Source organism: Apiospora aurea (assembly GCF_038362705.1).
Source record: "Apiospora aurea strain CBS 24483 chromosome Unknown utg000005l_segment0_segment0, whole genome shotgun sequence".
NCBI lineage: Eukaryota > Fungi > Ascomycota > Sordariomycetes > Amphisphaeriales > Apiosporaceae > Apiospora > Apiospora aurea.
The window spans coordinates 3839471-3857323 of record NW_027117392.1 but is presented as its reverse complement, the minus strand read 5'-3'; the positions used below and the strand labels follow the sequence as shown (position 1 = coordinate 3857323).

At 54.6% G+C, this 17853-nt stretch overlaps 3 protein-coding genes across 3 annotated transcripts; all 3 read right to left on the bottom strand.

Annotated features, from left to right (window-relative positions):
• Positions 1 to 375: 375 nt before the first annotated feature.
• PG986_007745 (uncharacterized protein) lies at positions 376 to 883 on the bottom strand (the record flags this gene model as incomplete). The annotated part of the gene is made up of 2 exons (XM_066843967.1): positions 376 to 605; positions 643 to 883. The coding sequence occupies 2 exons, from the start codon at positions 881 to 883 to the stop codon at positions 376 to 378; spliced, it is 471 nt and encodes a 156-aa protein (XP_066700079.1).
• Positions 884 to 4947: 4064 nt separating this feature from the next.
• On the bottom strand, positions 4948 to 6490 carry PG986_007744 (uncharacterized protein; the record flags this gene model as incomplete). Its single annotated transcript, XM_066843966.1, has 2 exons — positions 4948 to 5744; positions 5821 to 6490. 2 exons carry the CDS (start codon positions 6488 to 6490, stop codon positions 4948 to 4950), a joined length of 1467 nt encoding a protein of 488 aa, XP_066700078.1.
• Positions 6491 to 14103: 7613 nt separating this feature from the next.
• Positions 14104 to 14340, bottom strand: PG986_007743 (uncharacterized protein; the record flags this gene model as incomplete). The annotated part of the gene is made up of 1 exon (XM_066843965.1): positions 14104 to 14340. One exon carries the CDS (start codon positions 14338 to 14340, stop codon positions 14104 to 14106), a length of 237 nt encoding a protein of 78 aa, XP_066700077.1.
• Between the last annotated feature and the right edge of the window lie 3513 nt (positions 14341 to 17853).

Genomic DNA, 17853 nt, shown 5'->3' with positions numbered 1-17853 from the left:
TCGACGGAAAGGCATGTGCAATGCCGGTTTGCAGGAGATTGCCATATTACTGTACATACGACGTCGCACTATTGGCGACTCCTGCTCTTGCCTCTCTCTGCCTAGAAGCCGCATCAGAGTTCGTCACTAGGGGCGATGACAGGAAAGTATAATAGAGTACACGCATACTCAGTCGAGGCCAAGCCCGTCTAGATGCTACGAAAGGCAAACCTGACCAAGTCCACATCTACATGAAACGAGTCTTGCGGCCTGCATCGTGTTCCACCAGCGCAAAAATGGTTGAATGCCTATTGGTAAAGGCCTGCCGGCGCCCATCCCATGGCATGAGCGGCATGAGCTAGGAGAATCCTACGCTGTAGGTGTGAGCTGATGGTCCTATACTATTCCCGGCGTATTGCGTAGTAGTAGCGACCTCTTCGTCTGAAATGAAGTGCCGTGCGTAGTCTGCAGGGTGGGAACTGCCTGCGCTGCAGATTGACTGCTTCCAGGCCAGTGAGTATCTGGTTGGCCAGATGCAGCTCGGACTATTCTGCTGTGAAGGGCTGCGCTGCCTGGCGCACCGCGATGGAGGCAATGTGGGGATGGATGAGGGTCATCGAGATGACCTGCAGTCGGTTAGCATCAGCTGGTTTCTGTGCTTACCCATGGCGGCTGCCTTTCCGGTACGCTGGCCCTGCTGCCGCGAGAGATCGCAGGGAGAAATCTCGAACAGGCAGGCCAGCCAATGAGGGGCGCCGCCGGCCGTTGGACTGAGATGACCGACCCGTTGCGCCATATCGGGGCCTTCCACGTCATGGCAGCCACTCTCCACACCCATCCATTCCCACACCCACCTCGACACCTTGCGGCACTCGATGATAGGCCGGGCCAGTCGCGACCCCATCCCGTCCAGTCATTGGACTCAAAAGGGCAGCCAGCTACACAATGACACGCATTGGGGATGAGACAAGTCGGCACACGCGAATGGGCGGGGGGGGGTGTGTGTTGGTGGTGGTGGGATCCTCCTGGAGTCCTGGTCCAACTTGCGCCCGGCTTCCATGCTAGAGCGGCTCGAACGGGCAACTATTGCAGACAAGCCGATTCCTAAGTGGCCCCCCGAGTGAATGGCGCGCACGCCTTGTCTCGCCCGCGGCCGATGGGCCCCAGCCCATCTCTTCACACCATCCCCCCTCAACCCTCAATCCCCTCCGCCGCGTTGCACCGGCGCAGCCCTTCGACAGAGCTAGCCTTACTTTGTTCGGTGGTCCAATACTATAACGAGTGTACTACGTGAAGCAGGCTAGCTGCTGCTGCTGCTGCTGCTGCGAACGAGTAGAGCATGTAGTAGGAGCGCATAATGACATAGTCCAACCCCGAACCGCGAGTGAACAAGAGATGGCGATATTGACCCGAGACCGAGACTGAAGGGAAAGAAAGAGAGGCGCAGAGGGTCGTGACTGCGGGAGAGGCAGCAGTGACTGACCACACGGCTCACCGCCATCATCCCCTTATGCTCCTCAGCCGACGTTTCCCCATGCCCCTCGGCCAGGATGGATCTGGAGAGGGACATGGGTTTTCTGGAATTCGCTGCTGCTGTGACTCGGCGATCCATCGTTCCATCACAACAGCCTGCCGACCACAATTTCGGCATCGGGTGGGTTCTACCCAACGAGGTGGAAGCCGGAAGGGAGGCGGGCAGGAGGGGCTGAGCAAGCGAAACAACGGTACATGCCGTGGGACAAGAAAGTCTGTCGAAAAGTCCGAGAGAGTCTGAGCAGAGTCTAGTGCCCTGGTGGAAGACGACGGAACAGGACAAAACGCATAATCCATCCTCCATCGACGCAACCAGCAACATGGAGATGGAGACGGGGGGGCTTGATGCGCGGTGCCCCTCGCTCGCCCCTCTAAAGAGAGACGAGGAACGAACGAACCTGATCTCACCGCCGTGTGCCGCACCCAGCTCGGGGCGGGCCAATCAGAGCGGCCCCTCAGCTTTCTTCTTTTCCTCTTTTTCCATTAGGATCTCAGCCCGAAGGAGAAGGGAAAGAACTGGTCACGTCGCATCGCATGGATGGCATGGATGGCATGGATGGCATGGGTGGCCAGCCGGGCGGTGGGCGGCGGGGGGGGCGCAAGAACAGAACAAGAAAAGAGGAAAAAGGTGGATAGAAGAAACATGTTTCTATTTGCCCTGTTTCCATCCCATGCATGGCAAGTGGAGCCGGCTTTTTGTACAAGTAAGTATGTACAAGTATTTCCCCTCCAAGCCTTGGTTTTTCTGGGCCTTTGCAGCTTTGGAGGGGTCTTGGCCCCAGTCGTTACCTGTCTCGAACCTACACGTACAACAGAAACTCCATCCATCTATCAAATCACCAAATCAACCACTGTCGCTTGGACCCGAGCGAACACACTTGACCAGAGTCAGTCCGCGGCCAGAAGCAGGAAACGACAGGAAATACAGGGTCACTTGCGCCTGGCCTGACCTGACCAGCAACACTTAGTAAGAAAGTGGGTATGGTGAGATTGCTACCGCAACTGTGCTGTATGCGCTCTTCTTTATTTTATTTTTCCACGATGCACTGCAAGCCTCCGTACAGTAGTAGCAAACCAAAAGGGACCACTAGCAGCCATGGCCAAGCGAGCAATACTACTAGCAGGAGCCGTAGCAGTTGTGGCCGTAGCAGCGAGTGAGGGAGAGAGAGAGAGAGAGAGATCCGCATGTTCAACGGTCACAGTCGTTTCTTTTTCCTGCTCTCGGGTCTTTGGTCACCTTGCATATCCCACCCACTCTCGGGTACCTATCTCGATCCACCGCCAAAGGCAGGTTAGGTATGTACATGTATGTAGCTTGTGCTTTGCAACGGGACGGGGGTCGGCCAATATCAGCCAAACAGATGCGCCCATTCAGTAGTATACGTACGCAACCGGCTTACACGTCGAGTCGAGGCCCTTTTCTCCTGCATCCGGTACTATAGTTCGTCGATCAGGCAGGCAGTGCTGCTGCTGGGCATCGTCGAGAAAGAAAGAAGGCAAGCAAGCAGGAAAGGGGCGACGAAAAAAAAAAAAAAAAGAACAGGCCTGGACTCGTTATGGCATGTTGTGCCGCGCCCGGCTGAACCCGCTGGGCTGGGTCTTCTTCTTCTTCTTCTTCTTCTTTCTTTCTTTCTTTCGTTCTTTCGTTCTCCTCGCCTCACACTCTCTCCCCGGTTTCTTTTCCCTTGGAAGGTGACGCATCCCGCAAGTTGCGATGGGCGCAGCGGAAGCGCCACCGTACAGGGGGAAAGGCAACTCATTCACTCATCTCATATGCACATTAGCTGTGTTGGGGCTAGTGCAGTAATATACATAGCGCTCCGCTCGTGATTGGCTGCGGTGCAATCAGTCTGACGGGATCGTCGAAATTATTGGGAAGGGGGGTTGCGTGGGTAAGCAGAGACGTGGTACAGATTGGGAGGAAATCCATGCTTTGGGAGGAAGAGGGTGGTCGGCAGTTTCGGGACGATAGATGAGCAAGCCCACCGGGCCTGGCGACCATGTACCTACTCACTCACTCACCACATCCCATTCATGGCCCATGTAACATGTAACCCCAGGAAGCGGCGGTTACCTTTCTGGCCTCAGGCCTCAGGTTGATTAGCACCGAGTATGTGTAAGCCACATCAATGTAGACATAACATATCATATTGCGGAGCAACTACTGCTACCATGCCATATCACACGAACTCTATCCCATCCATCAGCTCGGGACGACGGCACGCAGCACGGCTGGGGGAGCGCGAGCGAGTTTCGCCAGGAATAGCGATCGGAGGGTAATGCAAATTGCAAGACCGGCATCCATGGCATGGCGACAGACCCTGCCGGTGCTTGTGACCAAGGCGAAAAAAGTAAGGCGGGTGGCGCATTGGGCGTGCGCCCAATCAGTTGCCGCCTGCCTGCCTGTCAATCCGATACAACCCATCGAAACCAAGCAACATCAAATGAAAATGACGAGTGTCAAGACAAGAAGTTCTGGAATCACGGGCATTCAAGAAAAGGCAAAAGAGGAAACAGTCAGGAAGTGCTTGGTACTGTTGTTCTGGTTGCCCAGACTTGTATATTTGTGTATTTGGGTAATGAAGTGTCTATCATCGATGACCTCAATCCCAGGGGTCACCACCAACCCTGGACCATGTCATGTCCTGGTTGCTGGTGACCACCACCGTAGAAACGTATAGTTGCGCGCGAGTCGACTCGGCGCATGCAGGCTTTCCGCCCGGCTGTATCTAAACTTCGTATTTCCCGTAAAATCCTCCCGGCTCCATTTCCAGAATCCGTTTGAAATGACGCAGCAGGTCTCTCTGCCTATCCTTTGTAAAGATCCAAAGAAAAAAGGTATCATCCAAAGCGAAGGTATCATGGGCCACTCCTCCCCCCGTCTAAATGCGCCCCCCGCTGCAAGCAATTAAGATGACAGTTGTAAGTTTAAAAAAAAAAGAGGCCATCCAAAAACAAGAGCAGTGTGCGCCGTGTAACAATGCAGTGGCTCTGCCCGTGCTCGCTAAAGCAAAGTCCTTGGCTCCCCAGATCTTTTGTGCTCTTGAAACCAATCAATCCACCAACTCCGCGCTGATAATAAAAACAAAAGAGAAAGACATAATTTTTTGTGTCCAAGTAGGTACAATCCGAATGTGCGCAAATGCGCAAAGTCCCAGGCTTTTTTGGTTTTGGTTGGTCCGATAAGGCGTAACGAAGAATATCAGAGTCCCAATATGGTAAAATCCGGGAAATGTCCAGGGCGGAATCCAAGAAATGGGAAGATGTAATTAAAAGACCGACGGTGTAGATCCCTCGAAACTCCATGGCTTGAGTCCAGAAAATGGTAATATGGTATAATGGTATACAGGAAGTATACACTTGCGTCGAAGAAAAGCCATGTGGAAGTGCGAACTTGGCCTTAGCCCGAGACGGGCTGCGAATGGAGTCCAAGTTCTAATAGCAGCCTTGCAAGTTGAGAAGAGGCGCCGGGTGATGGTATGGGTTCGGTTGGCTGTACCGGTGGATCACATCCCAGAAGTTGTAAGGAAAATGGGAAAACTTCCCCTGAGCCGGTGGGCAAAGGTTGGGAACCGGGTTTGGTAGAGTGACCGGGCATGGGCATGGCTGGCACGCATCCGCGGCCAGGTTGTGGAATTGCGGCACGAACTCCTGTGGAAATGAAACCTTCGGCTCCTCTAGATCGTACATGTCCGGCTCAGGGCAGGAAAGGTCCTCTGGAATTTCATCGTCGTCAAACTCATCAATGGTCGAACAACTCGAGATCAATGACCCGGCGTCGGACGAGCAGGTGGATTCTCCATCTGAGTCCGAAGAGGCAGGCGACAATGGGTAGTTGTTGAAGTCGTCCTCGTCCACGGCAGCGGGTTCACAAGCGTAGTCGATGTGCTCCGGCGAGGCAGGCCGAGAGCAAGGCTGAGCAGCGCTCGGGGCCTGCATGGTGAACTGAGAGCATCCGAGGATGCAGTTTCTCAGTTCGGGTAACGTAATTCGGTCCTCCGGGTTGCGGGTGAAAATCCGGCCCAAGATGTCGTTCAGTTCATCCGACAATGGCAAAATAGTTTTAAGGAAATACGGGCTCCTGGTAAATGCACGGTAGGTTGAGTCCTCGAAAGAGGCTTGTTTCCATGGGTTGCGGCCGCAGGTAAGGTTAACGAGCACGACTCCAAGGCTCCAGACATCATTGGGGGCACAGAAATAGAATGGTCTCCTAGAGGAAGGGTCCAGGCATTCTGTAGGCGAGAAAGAGAAAAGGTTAGTACATCCAAACGGGAGCATGTATGCGAGAGCATGGTTGGATGGTCCTACCTGGCGACATATAGAACGTCGATCCACAGCCGTAGTCCTCGGATCGGTCTGATGAAGTGGCCAAACCGAAATCGGCCAGCTTGATGGTTTCTCCACCATTGGACACGAGGATGTTCTCCGGCTTCAAGTCCCTGTGGTAGATACCCAGAGCATGGCAGTGCTCCACAGCGTCCAGGATCTGCAAGAAGACTCGCTTTGCCAGGTCGTCCTTACCCACATATTGGCCGCATTCAGTGATATTGAAGAAAAGATCTCCCTCGGGGCAGTACTCCAGGACAACATAGGTGCAGTCCGGGTCGTCTACAATCTTCAACATGGAAACGACGTTGGGGTGCGCCGAGGCGAGGTAGTGTAAGCGCAGTTCCCGGTGCTGGAAAGCCACCTGCCGTCGGTCCAGCGGCGACCCGTCCAAGTTGAACTTGCTCAATGTCTTGACAGCATATCGAATGCCGGTCTTGATATCGATAGCGGAGTAGACAACACCGTAGGCTCCCGTTCCCAGGATCCCTATTAACTGCAGGCTGTCGCCGAGGAACTTCCCTAGCCTCTCCTCGGGTGCAATCGGGGTGTATCGTTGGCTCTGGCATACCGGCGGCATGGCAAAGGGTTGCTGGGCGTATGACGGCGATGCCGGTGGCGTGGGATATCCGTACGCTGGCACATGCTGCATGTTATAGGTCGGAACACGGTCCGGTCCCGAGAAAACCAACGGCTTGAAAATCCAACGGGAGAGACAGAGAGATTGTAGGAAAGAGGAAACGGCCTTGCTACGACAGTCGCCTCAACCAAAATAAAAAGAGTAGTCCTGGGCTGGAATCCTAAAAGTGGCCTGGTATGGATGGTAGTAGTAGTATGTCCTTGGATCGCAAAGTTGGTGACCGCGAGTCAACGGGTCAGGCAGGCCGGGTATAGTGTCGCCGGTGGGAGTAAGGAAGGTCTGGAAGGTAAGGCGTGCGTTGGGAGAATCAATGGTAGGTGAGGGCGACGAGATTGGAGGCGGAACTCCAGGAGATTGGTGAGGTCGGAGAGGGGATGCTTCGGCAATGAGGGAGTGAGGTGAAGTGATGTCGAAGCAAGATGCGACGGGGTAGGTTGATGTAGATATTGAGATAGCCTTTGGGTACGGAGGGCGATGTACCCAGGTATACTCCCAGACACACAGACCAGCGAAACGGCCTTGAGTTTCTCTCTCTCTCTCTCTCTCTCTCCGTCGCAGTCCCAGTCCCAGTCGCCCTCTCGCATGTCAAAAAGGGCCCCAGGGCCCCGTCTTGCGTGTTTGAGTGGCTCAATCAGACCCCGGCCAGGTTAGCCTGAGTCTGCAGCAGCCAGCACCCACAATGAGTAGGACGCTGAGGAGCCACCTACCTGCTAGACCCTGGCCGCAACTAATAATGTAGCCAAGTAACCATGTACATGCCCTCTCCCATGATCCACCCTCCTACGTCTGCGCGCTATTCTTGAAATCGGGTGCCGCTAAGGGCGAGGGCGGCCTGGGCGCAGTGGAACCGTAGGAGAAAGGGAGCAAGGGAGGGTGGAAGCCAAGGACTGGATCCTGTTGCTGCAATGGCGTCCACTAGAGTGGTAAGGATGTGCAGCCCAAGAGCAAGGACCGAAATTCGTGACGCCTTAGCCAATATACGAACAGCAGGGATATGTCTGACACACGAAAATAAGTGGTCCACTCGCAGCCAAGATGGTGTGCCACTGACACGCCCCGGCTGGGAAAGCGAGACAGTCAGTCCATGGGCCCATGTTGTTCCTCTTCTCCTTCGGCTCACTCACACACTCACAAGAAGCTTGGAGCTTTTGGAGGGGAAAGGGAAAAGGCAGGGAGAAAGTGTGCGAGTGAGGTGAATCTGGGCACGGCTAATAACACCCCCTCCACCAACCAACGCCCAGCTTCGGCCCTGGTCGAAGAAAACGGATGGAAAAGAAAGGCAGAGCGACAGGGCGTGCGCGTGTGATTTCCCTTACACTCCCACACTTCCACACTCCCTCACTCCCTCAGTCAGTCAGTGAAGTGTGAAGTGCGAAGTGCAAAAGGGCATAAAAAAAGGGTGTGGCTGCTGACTTTTGCCCCACCGCCGTCTCTCTCGCCCATTGATTGACTGACTGGCTACCGCCGGGGGGTGCGCAAATCGTCATGATGGACGGGCCCGTGACTCGCATGCTTTTCCTCTTCATCTCAAGAGAAGCTCTCCCACCTGTGGCGGCATGGTCATGGCCATCGGGCGGTTAGGAGATCCCTGATCGGCCTCTAGCAAGAAGAAGCAGAGAGCCGGATGTTTTGAATAGACTCTGATTGAACACACCCCCGCAAGCGCCAATCGATAGATAGATAGCGCCTGCCTGCTGCTAGCTGTCCTGCGCAGGCTGTACTGCCAGTAGTCATCTTTGGGGGACAATAGACAGGCACTTGAAGGCTGTAGTGCGAGGTGATGGTTTGGCCTCGGCGTTTTGATCGAGATTACTCCGTACAGGCCCTGGCTATCAGCTACCTAGGGAAAACACCCGTCGTCATCTCCATCATCATCATCATCATCCTCCTCCTCCTCCTCCTCGCCATTGCCATCACCGCCGCCGCCTCCTTCGTGATTATTTGAGCACAAGTACATAGATATTGCATGTCTGGGTCACGGCAGTTTACACACATGTAACATTCAGGGCGGACAGGCCACAGAGGGCCGATGACTGCCGTGTACGTACCGACCGCCATGCAGCAGCAGCATAACAAATACATACTCCTCCCAGGCCCCCCCCAGCTCATCCAAATGACCGATGGGCGACACCCTGGCATGTCAACGGACGAGCTTCTGGTCCGTGGCATTGTTTGTGCAAAACTCCCGCAAACGGCTTGCATGAAGTCACCCCCAGTGTATGTAAATTGCTAAGGGCAGAGGCAAGAGACGGTACGCTCCGCCAGCCTCCCCTCGGCTCTGTCACAGCAATTGCTTCGCGCCCTGTTGGTAGTTCATGCGCAGGCAGACCAGACCAGACCGACCGATGTGCCCCGTTGCAAGATCGCCGCGGCCGTCTGACAACCATCCAAGTATGGGGTTGATAGGATCTGCCAACGATGTGGATTGGCCATGACGCTTCCGATATACACGTACAGCGGTTTATTTGTGTCCCTCCCCCCTCCTCCTCCTCCTACCTCCAACTTATCTATCTCATCGTTCGTTGTGCGGCAAGAGCCGTGTTTACAGGATTAATGGCTATGATGTATGTACACACTCGATACGATGGAATTCGGCGTCGGGGAGAGCGATACGAATAGCAATAGTGGTCGCGAGAAAGCAGCCGCCTGAAGCCGCGTCATTCACAGCCCGTTTCGGCCGCGGACAGAACACTTGCACAGCGATGATATGCCAAACAATTTCCCACCCCAGTTGGTCGCCCATCAGGTTCGCCGTGGTGGATGACTTCCTCAACAACGAAGCAATGACAGCCCATTTCCCACAGCTGGCTGGAATGGACGGAACAGTTGGCTTGAGGGACCCTACGCCTGCCCGCACGTACGCACGCACGCTCGCCCGCACGCAGTTAGAATACGCGGTGTGAAGATGGCACTGGCAACTGCGGCGCCGTCCAGCCAGCATAGGTTAATTGCTGCAATGACAGGCGGCGTGGGTCCTCTGTGACTGTGACCACTAACTACTACAAGTACTACTTACCACAGGGACTGGGGACTCGGAGCATGGCGGGGCACCTCCAATATTGGAAAGAATAGATGCCGGCCTACCCAAACACTAGCTAATGTTTTGGGATCCATCAACATTACCTACAGGCGGGCCACCTCAGGCAGACAGGCAGACAGACAGACGGACAAGACAGCCTGATGGGAAAGCCATCTGCCATCGGCAGCAGAAAGTCTCTGCCTAAGGTTTCGAAGGGCCTTCCGATCAGAGTGGTGCCCGTCTGATACGCTGCCCACCCAGTCAACCTCGATTTCCACTTGGCTGGGAGCTTCAACGACCAGCGGCCCCACCACTAATTAAATGACAGCCAATAGACCATGTGCGCTCGACCAGGAAAAAGAGTACCGCCTTCGAAGACGGTGATGTGTTCTTTCTTTTTCCCTCTCGTGCTGCAGCTGACGAGACCAGCTTTGTAACGAGATTGGTCGGCCACGATCCCATGAGGGATTATCTCCGAAGTCAGGGTTGGTGTGGGTGGTATCGGCTCTCTTGTGTTTCTGGCAATCCCCCCTTCTCATTCGCCCAGGGGCCTTCTCTCATACATTGAGTCGCATCGCACCGCATCGCACCGCATGGCATGGCATGGGCATAAGCATGCCCTGCAACAGCCTCGTAAAGGATACACGGGCTAGTAGCAGGGAGAGAGAGGCGGAGGCCGTCGTCGAATCAGGCAAGGGATGTGTGGGAGAGAGAGGCTTCAATCAATCAGTGACTGGGAAATCATCAGTGCCCCCCCCATAATTTAGCGCCTCGCAGTTCCAAGCGGCAAACGGCCCAAAAAGTGAGGCTGCACCACGCACGCACGCTCGCACGCACGCACACGCACACGCACACGGCGAAAAGCTGCACGCTGCCAACCTCGAGACGTACTTTGCGATTACCACCACCACCACCACCCTTGTCGGTTACATACTAGGTCCCCAGGATCTTGATCTACTTCTATCTAGGATGGCATAGCAGAGAGCACTGTTCCCTGTCGAACGACAAATTGCTCCGTGCCCTCAGGATTTAGAAACGGCCGATCTATCGACCCAATAGGAAATCTCGGCCGGCGTTCTATTGCAGCACCCCCTGACCGACCAATGGGTAGCATCGCCTGTCGGTGATTATTGCGGCTTCACCCATCACCAGCTTCATCATCGCCGTCAATGATCGTCCATCGGCAGCAGGCAAATCTAAAAATGAATGTTGCAGCCTTGCCTGGCCTTGCTGACCTTGTTCTTTCCGTCGTTACATACGGCGGTTGCTGCATGGGCTTCGATATGACACTACTCAAAGTTCAAACGATAGGTTGGTCTTGAATATTAGGATATCCGGAGACCCAAGCGAGCGATACGCAGGCCTACTGGCCGACATTACTAAGTAGGTACTTGATCTGTGTACAGAAGAAACGCAAACGGCAACGAATGATATGTGTGTTCTATTTTCGCTGAACCCAAGACAACTATCGATTGTATCACCACCGCACACCACCCGGCCTACCACGAGCGTCTACGAAACGTTCAAGCTGGATCATCAAGGCTTCTGATTATAGACTGATCAACATCATTCCGCCGTCCTTTTCTTCCTGCCCCCCTTCTCTGCTCACTTTACTTCTCCTCATTGTCGTACCATGACGCTCACCCATCGTTTTGCTTCTGTGACGGAGACGTCTTACTCCAGACCCCAAGTCGCAGCTTATTCCCGGTGCCACCTGCATCTCTTTTCTACTTTCCGCCTGTCAGAGTCCAAGACGGGTAGCCGTGGTATGAAACCGTGTGCCGTGTGAGATATCGATAAGAGATGGGACGAAGGGCTTGGGGGGGCCCGGGCCATGGCTGGGGAAGAGTGAGTGAGAGACCACGAAACTCACCGCCATCCCATCTCCCATCGAGTTGTGTTTCTCCATGTGGATAGCTGCATCTAACATCTTACCTACATGGCTCAATTTTGCTGACACATGCTACTGCTGCCTCTCCATCTCGGCTGTGTGTGTGTGTGTGTGTGTGAGTGTGTGTGGTGCGCAAGTGCGACAGGCTTGTCGGTTGCAACCACCAAACCCGTCCGGTCAAACAAACAATATGGAGAGGAGATGAATATGTGGCTTGGTAATGCCCGCATCATCCTCGAATGCCACGATCATATTTGCATGCTCATCGTCTACACCGCTGGTGCAGAATTAATGCACTGCATGCATAGCATACTTGTTCAAGGGTAGACCGAGAGGCGCTAGTCTCACTTGCTCGTCTTCTATTCGCAGCCCTCGATATTGCTTGTTGATATTGAGGCAACATCGGCAGCTCGTGTCCAATGAAACCAGGCCCCCGATGCAGTCAACAACAACAACACCACCACCATTCCTCATCTTGGCCGCTGGAATGATCGCTAGACACCAGACAACTGGAACTCGGTTGATCGAGTTCTGGCGACAATCTTGCTGCGCGGCTTTCCCATTGATTGCGGCCCATGTCATATCAGATCATGTCGAGGAAGCCGGCATCATCATCGTCCACGTCTGGGATGCGCCTTGCCGGTGAACTAGTTCCCAGACAGTTTCCAAACCTCGCTCGGACCACCTGGACCTGGCATCTTTCGGTCGATGGGTTGATGGGAGGATGTTTGAGAAACGCTAATAAACATGCCCTTACCTTGCGTTGCCTTGCGCTGCCTTGCCCTTGTTGTGTGATTGATTCGGGCCTCGGTCGGCGCACGAATGTGGAAATCTCCTTTGCTTTTCGCCTCTCTTCCTTTCATCTGAAGCCGGGAGGTTACGAGGTAGGCAGTAGGTTGGAGATCTTTCGAGGCTGACAAGCTTTCAGGACCCTGGGTCCGAAACGAACTTCCAGGGGCCAAAAGTGGTCGCTGGTGGTCTTTGCCCATCATGCAGCAAACCGTGGGGGAGGGGAAAAAAAGAAGGCGGGAAAAGCAAGCGACGACAGCAGGAGATTCATGCTTCCCCTGCTACGGACGGCCCTGCTCGCTCTCCTCTGCTCCCCCTCTTTCCAGCTGACGATGTGATGCTGAACTGTTTGATTTGCAGCGGGGATTACTGGGCAGGCCGTTCAGGTCATTACCGCACCATGCCGCGTTAACGACCTCGCGTCGATCTTATGATCGATCAAGCATTGACACAACACCCGGCCGCTCGTCAGTTACAACTACGACGGCAGCGTAGCAAGCACGTTGCGAGGTTGCCTCCTGCCCTCCTCCGCCCAGGCAGACAGAACGTACGGCCTTGGCAGTGCGGCCGGGCGTCGGAAACATCCAACAGGGTGTTATGTTTTGTACCTAGCTATGACGAAACAGCTGACTACTGGCGAATTAATGCGCGGGGAAGAAGACGGGACGAAGTGGCTAGAGTGTCTCTCAGACAGTCAGACTCTCTCTTCTGGCCGTTAGACTTCCCATCCGAGATGCAGATGCAGATGCAGATGCAGATGCAGATGCAGATGCAGCTCTCGGAGGTACCTTATGTAGGCGGAATGGCCCAATCACTGGCACTTCTCTCGACGGTAACGCCGAGCCTGCCAACCCAATGCAATGCAATGCAATGCATTTGACGAACTCGTGATAATAGTGTGTCGTAGTATGTTTGTGGGGTCGAGGGGCCATCCTGACTCCTCCCTCCCGAGTCTGTGTCTGTCCCTCTCCGACGACGTTGTCGCCCGTGATATGCCAAGAGCGACGACCTCCAGTACATTTGATACCAATACCTGCCTGCCCTGTGTGTCAGTTTCTCCTCCAGCATGCACACGCGCACCCGGCCGTTGGAAGTTGGGCTAGTTCCCGTGATGACTGGTTCAAGACTAACACGGATCTGGCCTAGCCAATCCCACGGGCTCGAGTCCTCGGGACCTCCCCCAAAAAGACGCTTCCTGGGTGAATCGGAAACATGCCGGCGTTTTGGCAACGAGATGCATGCCCGAATAACCTTCAGCCGACGTCTCTGCCTTGTGAGTAAGACGGTTTGTCCTAGTAATATCATCTTTTCTTCCGTGTCCTCTGTGGCTCTGGCGCTGCGTCGTTCGGCGTCGTTCGCCGGATGGACCCGTCCGTCATCCCCGAATCCTTCCACTCTCCAAAAGTCAAGTCGCTGTCCTTTTGCCAATCACAGTCAGCCAATGACTCACAGGGCCACCTACCCTGGATGACGAGTCTGAGAGCGATGGCTCCGGGGCGCTCCTTCCAGCACAGCCGCGAGATCTATCGTCTGTGCCTCGTATCCTCCCGGGTCAAGCAAAGCAAGGGTGGCCAAAAAAGCACAGTCCATTCTCGTTGTTGTTTTGCTGTCGACTATCAGACCAGCCACTCGCCCCTAGTAAACCAGTGGACGGAACAGAAGAGGAAGAACGAGACAATAGCAACCACCACGACCATGTACTGTATGTAAGCTGGAACCCGATACGAAGAGGCATAACGCCGGCGCAAGCGCGGTTGGACCCCACGATTCCCGTTCCACCTGATGCATATCGTCCGCACATTGCCCGGCCAATAGAAACGCATCATGATGTCAAGCCGGTCTATACACGCGCAAGCGGCTGATGAATCCTGTTTGAATATCCATCAGAACCTCCCACGCAGAGATAGGCGGCAAATCTCCCTCACGTCACGTCACGTCACGAGAGCCAATAAGCTCTGGCCATGGCCCGTCCGGCGCTCCCGCCGCCGACCCTGTGCCGCCGTGCCTAAAGGGAAAACCGCCTCGACTAAAGAAGTCTCCGGTCTGGCGCTTCTGGTTCTCGTTGGCACAGCGGACGAAGAAGACGCCAATCTTTTGCGTCAGGATCGTCAACCGTGTGGTGGCCGAGGTCCTGGCACCTGCTGCCGGGGGCTGACCACGCATTATTGAGTGCGCGAGTGTCATGATCTACCTACCGTCTGTGCCCTCTTCCCATCCCCCTTACGAGGGGAGAAGATCAGATGACGAAAGCTAACTCCGGTCGTACAGGTCGACATCACGTCGGCTGCGCGGCAACGTTTTGGGTTTTGCCGCGAGACCTTAACCTACACCTTTCTCGTCTCCTGCTTTGTGTCCTTCCGCTTGCCCACAGGACCCTTGATCTGCACTCGGGGGCCCCCTAGCAATTATTGCCAAATTAGGGGTCTGACGCCGCATTAGAAGAGAGGCGGAGAGAAAGAGAGAAAAAAAGACCTCATACGCTATCATTTCGTCATTGTTCATCAATTGAGTTAGATATTTCCACCCATGAGCTCCATGCAACCCACAATCTCGATTTTGATTCTCGTCGCAGCCCGTCGTCCATCGTGCTAGGTAGATTACACATCCGCATTCGTACTTACTTGCATGGATTTGTACCTATGCTACATTGATCAGGTGACCGAGTGACTGATAATATATGCCTCTGCGCCAGAGCCTCGACCAGTCGATTTACACACGGACAGAGGCGGCGGCCACCGGGCCAACGGGCGCAAGACCTTGACACATCGCGTCTCAGCCGAACCTCGTCTTAGCGCCCTTGCATGATGGTGCGCGGCGACAGAGGCATCGCGGAAGGGGGTGAAGGCCTAAGACGGGGGCGCTGTCGACTGTGTCAACTAACGCAACCCGTCCCCGGGTGCCCGTCCGTTACCCGCCGTCCAGGTGCGAGTCACGGCCACGAACTCAAGTACTCAAATCATGAGTGCTTGAGGTAAGGGGGTGCTGGTTCCTACTACCGTCTAGACCCCCTCCTTGGTTGCTCACTAACCTTAGGCTGTTCATCCGAAGAGAAGAAGGGACGACGTAGTCGTAAGGAGGTGCGCCGCGGCGGTGGCGATTTTCTCGGCCTTTGTTTTCTCCCCCCCCTCCTCTCCCCGTCGTGCATATTGATAAGGTTAATACCGTCCGAAAGGCGATTTCCTTGATATCTGCCACTGCCTGCCTGCCTGCCTAAACGAGGCAGTGTCCCTCACAAACACCCGCGATCGCGCGCGTGATATTGACAGATTATGGTCCCATCCCTGGCGACCAGCATCGCCCTTATCGAAAGAGGCGAGGATAAGAGACGAGTCAGCCTGCGCTTGATGGGAATAGATGAATTGTAGTAATGAGAAGTGACGCTCCATCGATCGAACGAGAAAAAGAAACGTGGGACTCGGTGGTACAGGTCTGACTGGATTAGATCTCGTGGTGCATCGTACTACAGCTACAGCGCACCTCCGTCTCGGGCTGCGAACAGCCTTGTCTCCATCATGATCCATCACGGGGGGGTGGTCCCTTCTCTGGCTCGTAAATATCTAGAAGCGGCTGTCTGTCTCTGTCCCCCGCCGCCGCCGCCAAGAGACACAGGGGCCGAATCAGTGTAGATCCCGGAGCCTCCGTAAGACGTAGCACGTAATCTGCAGTCTATCATTCTCTCTCGTGCGCCTTAGCGCCGGCAGGCCGCAGCGCGGGCCCGAAGGTTGTCTCCCCCCCTCTTCCCTTTCTCCTATCCCCTGCGCCACCCCGGGCGGGCGGCAAATAGTACGACAAGATTTCACTCTGCTCTGCGTCTTCCTCACCCACATCTGGGGGGAGAGGTTGGAGGGGCTTGGCAAATGGTGTTTCGGCTTACATTCTGTCCCTCCCTTCAGCCTTGCCTTGTGTTTGTCTACATGCGCAACCTCGGCCTGCCGCTCGTATATTGGATCTTATGGGAATCCGTGACACCGCGTTGATTAGGGCGCGCACTACGGGCATTGGGTACATTCGCGTCCTTGGCACGATCTTTCGATCTTTCTTCTCCGTCATCCTCTATGGCAAGAAGATGGTTGAACAATCTCCGCCATCCTACACGCGTGGTAGACGGAGTGAGTAAGATCCATCAGATACATCGAATATGATGATGCATCCCCCTCCACATGTACCTCCAGACTGGCTGTCTGACTGACGTCCCAAAAATAAACCGATGCCCATGCTTGCTAAGGGGAAAACAAGCAAGCGAGGAGGGGATACACACGACTGCACTACCCGTAACAATCAAGCATGACACCTAAACCCTGGGAGAAGGATACAATGTCTAGGACAAGCAGGAAAACACCACGCGAGAATTTCTTCTTTCTTGCCGGGTTTCAGAGACAAAGTATGCCTACCAGTAACCACCACCATGACCTCCTCCTCCCGCCCCCAACATACTATCAAACCGGCAGGGCAGATAGATGATAGAAACCCAGAAAGCGACCATGTGACCAACTGCAATAACAACACAACAACATCAGGGTCGTCCGGCCCACACAAGGAAGAGAGGCATGAAATGACATGGTATCCGGTACGGCGCCACGGCACGAAAAGAAAGTGATGTCAAATCTAGTTTCTATCACAGGAGACATGACATGTTATTTGCGGGGGACGGGCTGGGACCTAAAACAACCGGGACGGGTGCCTGCAGGGAGACCCGTACGCTAGACTTTTGCTTCCCACGCTGACCAGCATCTTGACCTGTCGTGTCTCGCTCGCGCGAGGATGCCGCAGCCTGTCATCCCCGGAACTTGGAGGAGGAAGAGAAAAAGCTGACACAGGCATACATACATACATGCTGTGCGTTGTGTGTGGGATGACGACGTAAAGGCAGGGTACCGACATGGGATGATAGACATCTTTGCCGTGCTACTTACCTGCAGCCACTGCTTACTGCTTTTACCAGCCGTCAAAGACCTGCCTGGACCGATCGAAACGGATCTTCCAGACAGCCAGCCAGGCCGCCCCCTTTTGGCTTTTCATTCGCTCGTCATTTGGGGTGGGGGGGGCAGCGTTGCGGAGAGGCCGCGACACCTCGGAAAGGAGGTGAAGGACGTGGCGCGCACATGACCCGCGAATGGGAGAGCATTTAAACTATATCTTGCCCATCAAGCGGTCAGGAATCATTTTGACCTCAGTGTACGCCCAGGGATCTGATGTGTGTGTTGTGTCGTGTTATGCTGTGTTGCCGTCGCTGTGCGATACGGAACAAAAGGGGCGTTATGTATGGACTTTTGCCACAACTGACGCTTCCAGTCTCGAACGGTTACCGAAACCGTCGACGGTCATGTTATGTCGTTGATTTGGATACATAAATCTAAGGGTGTCGCCCTATCACAGCTTATACATACTGGAAGAACCTAGGCCATGCCGTGGGTGCCGGCTGCGGCCTGGAATAACTTCCTGGTCAACTGGATCGACGACCTTACCCGGCCAGTGGCTGGCAATCCTGCGACCTGCATCATACAACATCTACATATGCCGAGAGGCCCAAGTGCTAGGCCCAAGTCAAACGACGGCATGACATACCCACATTGATGATAAGAATGAAAAATTCCCGAGGCGTTACGTTGTTTGTTCCAATAATCCCTCCTTTCAGGAGCGCCGGCTATGCTGAGTATCATGGAAAGACAGGCCTCT